The 13,797-nt window shown below is 33.9% G+C and overlaps 1 protein-coding gene across 4 annotated transcripts; it reads left to right on the top strand.

Annotated features, from left to right (window-relative positions):
- The first annotated feature begins 3,451 nt into the window (after window positions 1-3,451).
- On the top strand, window positions 3,452-9,418 carry LOC131662473 (protein MEI2-like 2). Of its 4 annotated transcripts, none has more exons than XM_058932262.1 (13): window positions 3,452-3,798; window positions 5,182-5,241; window positions 5,321-5,464; window positions 5,558-6,027; window positions 6,123-6,281; window positions 6,370-6,486; window positions 6,576-6,727; window positions 6,825-6,916; window positions 7,014-7,956; window positions 8,051-8,135; window positions 8,209-8,277; window positions 8,412-8,591; window positions 8,739-9,418. In XM_058932262.1, the coding sequence occupies exons 2-13, from the start codon at window positions 5,196-5,198 to the stop codon at window positions 8,853-8,855; spliced, it is 2,574 nt and encodes an 857-aa protein (XP_058788245.1). In that variant the 5' UTR covers window positions 3,452-3,798; window positions 5,182-5,195; the 3' UTR covers window positions 8,856-9,418. The 4 variants fall into 4 exon arrangements, with proteins under 4 accessions (XP_058788245.1, XP_058788247.1, XP_058788246.1 ...); XM_058932264.1 differs by having other exon boundaries at window positions 5,182-5,232; XM_058932263.1 differs by having other exon boundaries at window positions 3,458-3,613.
- Window positions 9,419-13,797: the final 4,379 nt, after the last annotated feature.

The raw sequence follows: 13,797 nt of genomic DNA on the forward strand, positions 1-13,797 counted from the left end.
TCGGAGACGATTAAGTGATTCTGGGAAGTCACGTTTCACAAGCTAAAATTTTCTTAAGTCGGAAAAAGGTGGTCTATTCACCCCCCTCTAGACCATTCCTATCGTCTAACAGTATGCACTTGAAGTTTAGGTCTTATCTCATAGGTTCAACGGTAGTGATTTACATGGACCACGCGACAATTAAATATCAGCTTACCAAATTGGATTCTAAGCAAAGACTCATCTGTTGGGTCCTCCTTTTATAAGAGTTTGACTTAGACACCCGGGGTAAAAAAGGTTCTGAAAATGTGGTTGCAGGTTATTTATCTCGCTTGGTCAATGTAGAAATCACTAACCAAGAACCAGAAGTTTATGATGAATTTCAGGATGAACAGCTTTTTCAAGTTTAAACGAGACATTTGTTCGCCGATCTTGCTAATCATAAAGCAACTGGTATGATACTAGAGGATTTTGATTGGAATAAAAAGAAAAAGTTGTTATTAGATGTGAAGTACTATGTATGGGATGATCCGTACTTATATAAGATAGGTGCAGATGAAGTCTTAAGAAGGTGTGTTACTGAAGGGGAAACCCAACAAATTTTGTGGCACTGTTATAATTCGCCTAGTGGTGGACATTTTAATGGATGGAGAACGACAACAAAAGTTCTCTAATCTGGCTTTTTCTGGCCAACAATTTTTAAAGACGCTCACCACCATGCAAAAAATTGTGACAAATGTCAAAGAGTTGGTGGGATAAGTAAACGGGATGAGATGCCACTTCAAACCATGATAGAGGTTGAAGTTTTTTATTGCTGGGGCATCGACTTCATGGGATCGTTTCTCCCCTCAATTGCTAATGAATATATTCTAGTTGTAGTGGATTATATTTCCAAGTGGGTAGAAGCCATAGCTACACCAAAGGCTGATGCCAAAATAGTGTTAAAATTTTGAAATCGAAACATCTTTACACGTTTTGGCATGCCTAGAGTTAAAGTAAGCGATGGCGGAACTCACTTTGTAAACGAGCAGGTAGCTAAAGTATGGCATTGACCATAAGATTGCATCGCCCTATCATCCATAAACAAACAGGCAAGCGAAGATTTCTAATAGAGCAATCAAGAACATTCTGGAAAAAAACGTGTCAGAATCCATAAAGACTGGTCCGTGAGAATTGATGATGCTTTTTGGGCACATAGGACAACATACAAAGCACCGAGTGGTGCATCTCCTTTTCAGATGGTGTATGGTAAGGCATGTCATCTACTGGTAGAAATAGAACACATGGCGGTGTGGGCCTTGCGTTTCTTCAACAGGGATGATAGTTTGGCATATAAGAAAAGGATGAACTAAATCCATGAACTTGAGGAGTTCGGGTACCTAGCTTATGAATCCAATAAAATGTATAAGGAAAATATGAAAAGGTATCATGACAAGAAGATTAAAATGAAGGAATTCAAAGTAGGCAACCTAGTGCTGCTGTTCAACTCAAGGTTAAAGCTTTTTCCAGGACCATTCGTGGTAAAAACGGTAAAGCCATATGGTGCTATCGCCATTGAGGATAACAAAACTAATGAAAGTTGGAACGTTAATGGAGAACAGGTAAAGGTTTGAGTCCTTGAAAGTGCCAACTGTCGAGCTTGAACGACGCTAAACAAAGCGCTAAAGATTTATACTACAGTTTTAATTATTATTTAATTAATAATACTCATGTTTAATTTTACAGGAGACATTTAAAATATTAATTAATTAATTTAATTATATAAAGAAATAATTTTATGGAAATAAATTACAAATATTTTTATAAACATGAAAAAGTTTACTGTTGATACAATTATTATTATAAACTGTAATAAGTTATAAATATTTTTATGAATGGGAAAAAGTCAACTGTTGATACGATTTTTTTTATAAACGGAAATATGTTACAAATATTTTTATAAACAGGAAAAAGTCAACTATTGATACAATTATTTTAATAAACAGAAATAAGTTATAAATATTTTTATAAACGAAAAAAAGTCTACCGTTCATACAATTATTTTTACAAACGAAAATAAGTTATAAATATTTTAATAAAGGGGAAAAAGTCAACTGTAGATACAATTATTTTTATAAACAAGAATAAGTTACAATTATTTTTATAAATGAGAAAAAAATCAACTATTGATACAATTATTTTTATAAACGGAAATAAGTTACAAATATTTGTATTAATGGACACACGGGTTATATAACCTTGCTCCCGCCCTGCAAAACCATGAGTGCATGGCGTGGCGGACAGACGGACATTGCACCTTTTATGACTTTTATGAATGTGAAAATTTTATTTTATTTTTTACAAAAATGAATGTGAAAAAGTTAATTGTTGATTCAAGTATGTCTCTATGTGAAGTGTACTATACTATATACTCATATTTTTAAACGATATTTCTATGTATATCTTGATAACAACTATCACTTAATAAATTAAATTAATATTTATATGACAATTATTATTTAAGACATGTTTCACTTAATTTATATATAATTTTAAATATATATATTTTAAATATAATTATATAATATTTATATCGACTTTGCGCGATCCGTGAAAATGCACGTATTGAAGAAAAAAGAGTTACATTCAAATTTATTTATTATTAAACTGATTTAAAGTTTAGAAAAATTAATATATTTTTGGTACAAATTCAAAGTAATATTTATATATAAAATGTAGAAATATAACAAAATATTTTAAATTGAGAACTCGACGAGTGTTGAATATGGAGCACTCGTGTCAACGGAATCCAAATACAATTCAAATATAGCATAATTGAGAGAATATTCCAAAAAATATAATATTATACAAATAGTTAAATTTCCTTATATAACCCTTATAAAATAAGATAATTTTATATAAATATTCAATCATATTATTATTTAATTTTTTTAAAATTATTTTAAATATTTTAAATTTTATTTTATAGAAAATTTCATTTTAGGATAAAAATGTAATTGAATAGAGTCAAACTTTTTATATTAATAAATGTAGATTTTATTAAAAAACTCTTATTTTAATATTTTTAACTTTTAAATGAATGAATTAAAAAATATAAAAAATATAATTTTTTATTTTTATAATCAATTATCTTAATAAAAAAGTTTAATTTTTTATAAAGTTAACAAAAATACATTGTGAATAAATTACAATCAATTACACACATATTTTTATCTAATAATATAAAAAGTCTTTGACTATATTAAAAAAAAACTAAATTCTTACTAATAAAAAATTTTGTGATAGTCATAAAATGATCACGTCACTTCAATTAATAATTTTAAAAATTATTTATATTTTCATGAAAAAAATAATTTAGTTTTGACTAAATATTTTAAAAAATTCTTAAAAAAATATATTTACTTGACATATATCCATAAATATAAAAAACAAAAACAAGAATAAGAAATACTATATTAATTCCCATGTGCTTGTCTTGTCTTCCTTCCCTCCAATCATTTTCCTCTGTTTTTCTTTTTCCTTTCTCTTGTGATTATTTTCCGGGAAAATTTTCTCTCACTGTATGCTCTCTCTGGTTTTCCGGCGACACAGGAGGAAGTAGAAGAGTAGAAGGAATCAATTTCTCTGCTTCTACGTAAACTCTTTTTCTCTTCCCTTTCCTTTACCTTCTCTGTTTCCGTGATCAACTAGAACTCTCTTCAACAACTACTACTACAATAATAACAACCATCCATCATCATCCATGATTTCTTCACTTTCTCTCTTTTGATTTCTTCACTTTCTCTCTTTTGATTTCTTCACTTTCTACTCTTTCACAAGGTACTGCTCTTTTGATTTTTATTTTTGGGTTTTGGGTTTTTTATTTTTGTTTTGAATTTATGTTTTTTAAGTGTTGGGGTTGACTCAAAATTTGGTTTTTGGCTTAAAAATTGGGTCTTTTGTGCTTGATCGGTTTAATTGGCAAGTGGGTACTTTATTTGGTTGCATGATTTTAAGCTTTGATGAATTACCAGAAAGTATGTTCTTTGGTTTTTTAGGTGGGTCCGTGATGATGAATTTTCTGGGTACCAACTGTATTTTTCTGTTATTTATTTCTTGGAATTTTTTTCTGAGCACTTGTGAAGTTGATTAAACTTTCTGTGCATTTTTTTGTTTTGTTTTTGGGTCTTGACCTTAAGTTGATTTAACATGTAGTTTTGCTTGCTTGTTCTGAAATGCATCATCTACTAACTATTTTTTTAGCATGAATTTTGTTGGAATTGATAGATCTCTTCAATTTGTCTTGCATGTTATTTGGGCATGTGCTGTTATGGTTACTGAGATGATGATTTTGTATGAAAGTTTGCTGCTTAGTTTTTAACTTAGTTGACTATATGTGTTATTGCGTTAGCTGGGAAATGCTTTGGCTGCTAAATGTTTTATTTGAACTCTTGTAACTGTAGCCAGTGTTGTAGATGGCAGATGGTGGTTCATGGTGGAGAGCCAAAATCCCGCAATACCGATCGCTTTGCGGCGATGTTATAGCGGATTATGGTGGTTCATGGCGGATGGCTAAAATCCCGCCATGTATATTTGCTATAGTGGCCATGGTGCCGCTATTTGATAACACTGACCGTAGCACATACGAGGATGTTGTGTGATGTGTGGTAAGACTAGGCATGATAAAATTAGAAATGAAAATATTAAAGAGAGTGTTGGGGTAACACCTATAGTAGAAAGATGGTGGAAAATAGCCTTAGGTGGTTTGGACATGTAGAGAGAAGACCTGTAGGAAGGAGAGTAGATCAGATGGAGAAGAGTCAAACAATTAGAGGTAGAGGAAGGCCTAGAAAAACTATAAGAGAATATATTAAGAAAGATCGAGGTTAACGATTTGGATAGAAGCATGGTCTTGGATAGAACATTATGGCAGAATTTGATCCATGTAGCTGACCTCACTTAGTGAGAGATAAGGCTTGGTTGATATTGTTGTTTTGTAATTTGTTGACTTTCGTGTAGTTTGATATGATTGTGTGCAAAACATTGGCAATCAGATTGGACTCTAGTTAAAATGGATAAGGCTTGGATAAGGCTTGAATGCTAAAATGTTTTGCATATTTACTTCTTGTAACAATATTTCTGTTGACGGTACATTGGTTTTTGTATAGTTATATGATGACTAAGGTATCTGACTTGTTTCTTCTCATTTTGCGAAAATACTAGAAAAGTGACTGAAAATGGACAAACATTCTGGGGATTCTTTGCCAGTTCGTGGTACTGCAGGTTCTTCTTCTTGCTTCATACATAAAAATAAAACATTTGTACAAAGATTTTGTTTTTTTAATTGATGTCTTTTTTGTAGGGCTGTCTGGGATTTCCTCGCTTAATATTCCAAATAAAGTGGGAAGCAGTGCATGGAGAATACCGAATGCGACTGATGTATTTCAAGATTCTAATGATGTTAGCTTGTTTTCTACTTCGCTGCCTGTTCTTCCGCATGAAAATTGTAAGTTTTTGTGATATTGTTTTCTTATAGAATAGAATGGAATTAGTAAAAATGATTATTGTAATGTTTCCCTTTTTTTTTGCCGCTATGCAGTAAATTTGACTGATTCTGAACAAGATGGTCAACCGGTTGATGATAACTTGCTAACAGTAGACAAAGTTCATAAAGAAGACGAGGGGCGTGATCCTTTTGATAACTTTGAAATTAACGCCATTGGAAACATGCTACCTGATGACGAAGACGAGCTTTTAGCTGGGATAATGGATGATTTTGACCTTAGTGGGTTACCAAATCAACTGGAGGATATGGATGAAAATGATCTGTTTGTTAATGGAGGCGGATTTGAAATGGATTTTGAATCCCAAGAGAGTCTTAGTTTCGGTGTTTCAAAGATGAGCATATCAGATGGAATTGCTTCTAATGGCATTGGATCATATGCAATCCCGAATGGTGTGGGAACAGTGGCTGGGGAGCATCCCTACGGAGAGCATCCATCGAGGACATTGTTTGTTCGAAACATCAATAGTAACGTTGAGGATTCTGAATTAAGAACACTATTTGAGGTATTCTACACTTACATAATGATTCGATATATATTATATTTATCTTTGCACACAATGGTTAATGTTTCTATTGTTGATTATTTCTTATTTGATAGCAATATGGAGATATCAGAACTTTGTACACCGCATGCAAGCACAGGGGCTTCGTGATGATATCTTACTATGACATACGAGCTGCTCGCACTGCGATGCGTGCTTTACAAAACAAACCCCTGAGACGAAGGAAACTTGATATTCATTTTTCAATTCCTAAGGTTTGATTTATAGAATAACTTAATGTTCGACTAATTCTAATTGACAATTGCATTTGTGTTATTCATCTCTTTTATTGGGTTTTGAAAGGATAATCCCTCGGAAAAAGATATAAACCAAGGAACCCTCGTAGTGTTCAACTTAGATCCATCGGTATCAAATGACGACCTTCGTCTAATATTTGGGGTTTATGGTGAGGTCAAAGAGGTAATATTTGGACTCTTTTTTTCACCTTTTCTATTGCTTAGTTTTTATCTATCGCATGAAGCAGTGTTAATTTTGTATTAAAACTTCAGATCAGGGAAACACCGCACAAGAGACACCATAAATTTATCGAGTTTTATGATGTTAGAGCAGCAGATGCAGCTCTTAAAGCATTAAATCGAAGCGACATTGCTGGCAAACGCATAAAACTTGAACCTAGCCGTCCTGGTGGAGCCCGCAGAAAGTAAGTTCAGTTATATCTTTGTTTGTTTGTATGCTATTACAATCTTAATCATATAGTTAAACTTGTATAAAACTTGGGATGCACATTGTCTTGTTAGCTTGATGCAACAACTGAGCCAAGAACTAGAACAAGATGAAGTTCGAACTTTCAGGACTCAAGTAGGTTCGCCTATAGCTAGTTCTCCTCCCGGTAAATATCTCCTAATCCAATTTGTTTTCTCGTATTATATCATTGAAGAAAGGTAACTTCGTTTACAAGGTAAATTTAATATGCAATTTTTTCACAGGTAGCTGGGCACAGTTCAGTAGTCCGGTTGAACCTAATCCGTTAGGTTCTTACAGCAAGTCCCCTGGTTTGGGTCATGCTAGCCCTATTAATATCAACCATTTGTCTGGATTGGCTGCAATTCTTTCCCCGCACGCATCAACCTCTCCCAAAATTGCGCCGATCGGCAAGGACCCTGGAAGAGTTTCAAATCAGATGTTTGCCAGCTCTGGTGGATCGACACACGGATTAGCTTTTCAACATTCTATCTCATTTCCTGAAAAAAATGTAAATGCAAGTCCTAGGCCTATATCTGCTTTCGGGGAATCAAATTCAAATTCATCGAGTGTTGGAACACTGTCCGGTCCTCAATTTCTTTGGGGGAGCCCGACTCCTTACTCAGAGAATTCAAACACATCTGCCTGGTCTTCGTCTTCCCTTGGCCATCCATTTACATCTAGTGGCCAAAGGCAGGGTTTCCCGTACGCAGGTCAACGCAATCCTTTTCTTGGCTCTCAGCACCATCATCATGTAGGATCTGCTCCATCCGGCCTTCCTCTTGAACGAAATTTTAGATACTTTCCAGAATCACCCGATACCTCTCTCATGAGCTCCATTGGATTTGGGAATTTAAATCACGGCGATGGGAATTATATGATGAACATGGGTTCTCGTCCATCTGTCGGGCATGGTATTGGCCATTCAGTAACTTCCAGTGAAATTGGTTCACCTAATTTCGGAATGATGTCCGTACCTGGTCATGGTTCCCTGTTCATTGGAAATAGTTTGTACGCTGGACCTGGACTATCTAGCATCGAGGGATTTGGTGAACGTGGACGAAATCGGCGACCTGACAATAACGTGAACCAAATTGAAAGTAAGAAGCTGTACCAACTTGATCTTGACAAAATCATCAGTGGTGAAGATACAAGGACTACTTTAATGATTAAAAACATTCCTAACAAGTAAGATCGACAACTCAACAAATATCCTAATGATGCCATTAAAATCCTTGAGATGAATTTCTTGACGACTTTGTCTGTTTCGATTGCTTTTAAGGTACACTTCAAAGATGTTGCTTGCTGCAATTGATGAGAATCACCAGGGGACTTATGACTTCCTCTACTTGCCAATTGACTTTAAGGTATGCCCATCCTATATATCGTTTTCAATTACGGATTTATGGTTTTGGTTCTAATGTCGGTTTTCGCTTGCAGAATAAGTGTAATGTGGGTTACGCTTTCATCAATATGGTTTCTCCTTCACACATTGTCGCCTTCTATAAGGTTTAAATTCTATACCTTTACATGCCTGAGGTTATATTTTCTGATTAATTCCTTGTATTAGTACCCTTGTTTTGGTATTGAGAAGTATCGTATGTATGGTTAAATTTTAAGAATGCTCATGAAAATTTATGCAGGCTTTTAATGGGAAGAAATGGGAGAAGTTTAATAGCGAAAAAGTTGCTTCACTGGCATATGCACGGATTCAAGGAAAGGCTGCACTTGTGATGCATTTTCAGAATTCAAGCTTAATGAATGAGGATAAGCGATGTCGGCCAATCCTTTTTCATTCAGAAGGCCAAGATACTAGTGACCAGGTAATATATTTGCTTCCATTGCTTGAATTGGTCCCGAGTCCTGTCCTTCGATGTCTTACAAATATCGTAAACCACAGGTGGATATTAGAATGAATATCGATTTCAAGTTCTTGTCTGACAGTTTCTATCTGTTGTATTACCATCCAGGAACACTTTCTATCGAGCAACTTGAATATATGTATTCGTCAACCAGACGGATCATACTCGGGTGATATGTTGGAGAGCCCGAAGGGCAATTCAGATGAAAATCTGGAAAAAGATTGACCATTTCTTTGATATAAATTATTGTTCCTAGCCACATTACATATGGTCTAGGAGTGCTAACTATTGCATAGGTGATCATCAAAATGTACAAAGTTGATTCATAAAACAAAAAAAAAAACGGTGTATAAAGATTAAGGGCGGAATCCATTTATCAGCGCATAATAATCTTTAAAAAACGCAGAAACCAAGATGTGTAGAGAAACAATTGTGTTATAATACCAGAGGAAAAGAATAACTCGGAGTTCGACGGTGTATTGCTGGACGGTAAATTCTACAGCAGCATGCATGCAGATTGTGCAGGATATTTTTTCTGGTCTTTTGTTGAGGCTGTTATGGTCTTTTGAGAAATATTACTATGTATATGTATGTACCTTAAAAGAAAAATTCTAATTTATGGAACAAAGTTTGTATAGAAGGGAAACAAAGAACTATATCCTGTTTGTAATTGTGGCTTTGTTCAGTCAAAATGTGAATGTACATGTCTGTAACATTGTGAACTTGTTTCATGAGAATGTTGCAAGTGAAAGTCTCAATACATTGTAATATTGGAGGTTCTTTTTTAAGTATTATTTTATTTATCTTATGTGGATGTTTCATCCTTTCTACAATGATAAGCATGTGAATAGTTAGAAGTTTTTGTTGTTATGTTGAAATATGTGTGACTAGGTAAAGAGTATTTGACTGTTACAGTGTTAGACCACTAAATAATCATTTGCAATTACATAGAGTAGTTTTTTTTTTCTTCATGATTTTGAGTTAGCTTGGGTTTGTAATGTATAAGTGTGTATAACACTTTGTTGGTGAATGAATATCAGTCATTTAAAATTTGCAAGTTGATTAAACTTTTCGACTGGTCCATGTGACAAATGATGACCTTATGTCTTTCTTTGTTTTATTGCTTCTATTTATAACAACTCGAGCGTTTATTCACTTGATTACAAAATATTCTATATTTGATTTTCTACTCTATTCTAAGAATGAAAAATATACACAATTATAGATAATCAAATCATTCTTTATTTTATTTTCTAATCTATACTATGAATGAAAAATATATATGATTAAGAAAAGTCAAATAATTCTTTAATAAAAAACATTACAATACTGATTGAATACTTTTGGATATGAGTGTCCCCCTTTCTGAACCAACTCCCATATTATGATGACAAAAATGTCACTCAAATTACTCACAACTCAATATTATATGAATGTACCAAACACATTGAGATTGATTGTTACTTCACTTGTCGCCATCTACAATAATGAACAATAACTCATTGTTTCTCTCCTCCCCTTGTAGATTGTTGATTTATTTACGAAGACACATTCTATTAAACATTTTCATTTCTTGATTGAAGAAATCTCAATGCTTCAATTAATTCATCATGAGTTTGAAGAGAGGTGTTAAATATTATTATTATTATTAATAATATCTTAATAAGGATAGTTTAGTCTTCTTCTAGTATCTAGTACTTATACTCTATTGTAATCATTGTTAGGTAAACTTTTGTCATTCTAATAGAAATCCTAACATCCTTTCTCTTTCCTCCTTCTCTTTGTTAACAATTATCACCAAACAGTTTCATAGAATTTTCGTTATCTTCAAATCTTCTTAGACTTATTTCATCTACAAAAGTTCGCATCATTTGATCGAACATCTACAATTTTTCTTTTGTTCCTCCAAGTGATAAGATTTAAAAAAAACATACAATAACTAAAAATAAATCTGGAATCACTTACTAATCTATATAATTAACATATGTGTATGTTTTCATATTTAAACTTACACAACTTTTGAATCAAAATCTTTTCTATAAAGTGATTTTGAAATATTATAGTACTCTGTCTACATATTGTAAACATCTTGCTTCTTGAAGTATTTATAAATTGACTTACCACACCAATCACATCATATGAGCTAAATTCGGCTTAATGTGCGCCAGATAAATAAAAAGAGGATATCTCAATCCACCCTATAATAGTCTTAGGTATTTAGAAAATTTCATTTTTGTCTCCTGCTTCCGGAGGTATATCTTCGGAAGGACATTTTTTTATTTTATATTGAATTGTTCCGTAGGTACGTCTACAGAACAGTTTAAACAACATTAAATAAATGTTTCGTAAATAAATCTACGAAACAATTCAACGTTAAATACATAAAAAGTACTTCCGAAGATAAACCTCTAAAAATAGGGGTATTTTTGGAATCACACGCGTGAGAAACTCCATGGTTGGAATGAGAGAATCTCTAAATAAACTTGTTTGTTTATTAAAAAGAAAGAAAATAATTGTTGAGAATTACACTAAAGGAGAAAAGACCTACAAGGGGGTCCAAGTTAGAACTTATGTTTGTAATAATACCATGTGAAGTAATATTTCAAGTAATGTTTCAAACTGATTTCTCATCATTTCATCACAATTAATGTTATTAGTGAAAGTCTAAATACATTAAAATATTAGAGGTTCTTGTAAATACTGTTAGTAAAGCAACAAAAAACACACTTTTGCAGCACCATTGACTACCAAAACTTTCTCTGTGGGAAACCAACCGGAAAAGAAAGAAGTGTTATACTGCACATATAGAAATTAATGGTCTATTTTGTTTGAGAATATATTCTATATTCATATTTTGTTTTCACTTTAAGTTATAAAATTATAATTTTGTTTTCATTTTATTTACCATTTTAAAATAATTGTACAGGAATCAAGTTTATTGAACAAATAGTTGAAAACAAAATGAATGCATCTAAAAGTCCCAGCACTCTCCAATGCAGAAGCTGTTCCTCCAGTAGAAACAATAGTGAACCTAATATTCAAATACAGGATAATCATTATAATACAAAAAGCATGAACACATCAAAATAATAATATTCTAACATTTAAAAAAATGAACAAAAAGTTAATTATTTAGAATAACTAACTAAGGTTGCTTGCTACTAAAGTAATTATTTAACAAAAATATAAATCACGAGGATAAATGCGAATAAGAATGAATGTGGTGTTCAGGTCTTTTAGTTAGGCTGTTAGTTGTTTTTCTGTTTAGTTAGTTAGTTAGTTAAGTTAGTTTTTTTCTGTTAGTTAGTTACTTTAGTAGTTTTTTCAGTTAGAAATTCTGTTAGGTTGTTTTGCTGTCTCATTCTCATATAAATAAAACAGAATGGTATCAGTGTAGTGAAGTGTATCTTTTCTTTTCTCTTTGATCAAGAAATCCCCTTTCTTGCTAAGCAATTATATTTCCAAGACCTAACTAGCAATGTGGATGGAAACTAATGCCTTAGCTAGATTGTTGTTGCAGACGCATTGCAAGGCAAAGCTGTTAGAAGAGTTGGAGGCAGAACTGAATCGCATTGGATCACTTCCCGAAACTGAATCGTCGCGGATTATCAAGGAACTCTTTGGTCATGTAGTTGATGTTTACCTTAAGGATGGTTCTATATGTAATGGAATCTTGTTTACTCTTGAACCCAGTACGCTTCTTTCTCTCATTCGTTTCTTCATTTTATTTTATTTCTGGCTTCTGCATTGATTCAATCAAAATCTCATATCGGATGTCGAAAATTTTCTGTTTTTGGATAATTTTAACTATCGGTTGTGCCGTCTTTGAATAATCATGTGTAGTTATCATCTTGGTGGCGTTGTCTGTTGTATAATTTTACTTTTCTGTATTTTGTTAGAAACTGATAAGAGTTCTTTTGCTTATTGTTGGTATAGTTGTTACTTTGAAGATTGCAAGAATCACCAAGAAGGGAAATGGCCATAGCAATATTGGAGAAGAGTCAGTGAATAAACTAGAGCTTCCATATAGCAATATTGGAGAAGAGTCAGTGAATACAGTAGAGTTTCCATCATCGGATATTGTGAACATTATTGCTAAGGTATGCTACTTGTAGCATGTAATAATACATCTTTCTTTAGAATATATTTATATGCTTAGAGTACATGTGATTTTGTGTGTAGGAAGTAACGCTTACTCTAGATGGTGATGTTTGGAAAAAAACAAGTAATGAAGAAGAACCAGTTCAACCAACTGTAAGTTCTTCCGATAGCGTGCAGAAGAATAGTGAAGAAGATGATCAGGCACGACGTCCTTGGGAGTTAGCGAATGAACAAGAGGAGCAGCCGTCACCACGTTCAAGGGTGCAGAAGAATGAACAAGAGGATCAGCAGCCACCACATTTTGAGGTGCAGAAGAATGATCAAGAGGAGCAGGTGCCACCTCATTCTGAAGTGCAGAAGAATGATCAAGAGGAGCAGGTGCCACCTCATTCTGAAGTGCAGAAGAATGATCAAGAGGAGGAGCAGCCACCACATTCTGGGGTGCAGAAGAATGATCAAGAGGAGCAGAAGTCACCACATTCTGGGGTGCAGAAGAATGAACAAGAGGAGCAGCCGCCACCACATTCTGGGATGCAGATGAATGTGGTTCCTTACTCACCTTTATCTCTAGGATATCGATTTACACCTAGAGGCCAATATCCGCATGGTTATCCATATAGACCCCAATGGCAGGGTTTCCCATATAGAGGCCAATATCAGCATGGTTTCCCATATAGAGGCCCACGGCAGCAGGGTTTCACATACAGAGGCCCATGGCATCAGGGTTTCTCATACAGAGGCCCATGGCATCAGGGTTTCCCATATAGAGGCCAAGGGCAGCAGGGTTTCCCTTATAGAGGCCAAGGGCAGCAGGGTTTCCAATATAGTGGCCAAGGGCAGCCGAATTACCCATATACTGACCAAGGGCAGCAGGAATTCCTATATAATAGCCAAGGGCAGCAGGGATTCCCATATAATGGCGAAGAGCAGCAGACTATCCCATATAATGGCCAAGAGCAGCAGGGTTTTCTACATGATGGTCAGTGGCAGCAGACTATCCCATACAACCATGATGACTCTAATCCTCCAGTATTATTACATCATGAAGCTGACATTCAAATTGCTC

Source organism: Vicia villosa, linkage group LG3, assembly GCF_029867415.1.
Source record: "Vicia villosa cultivar HV-30 ecotype Madison, WI linkage group LG3, Vvil1.0, whole genome shotgun sequence".
NCBI lineage: Eukaryota > Viridiplantae > Streptophyta > Magnoliopsida > Fabales > Fabaceae > Vicia > Vicia villosa.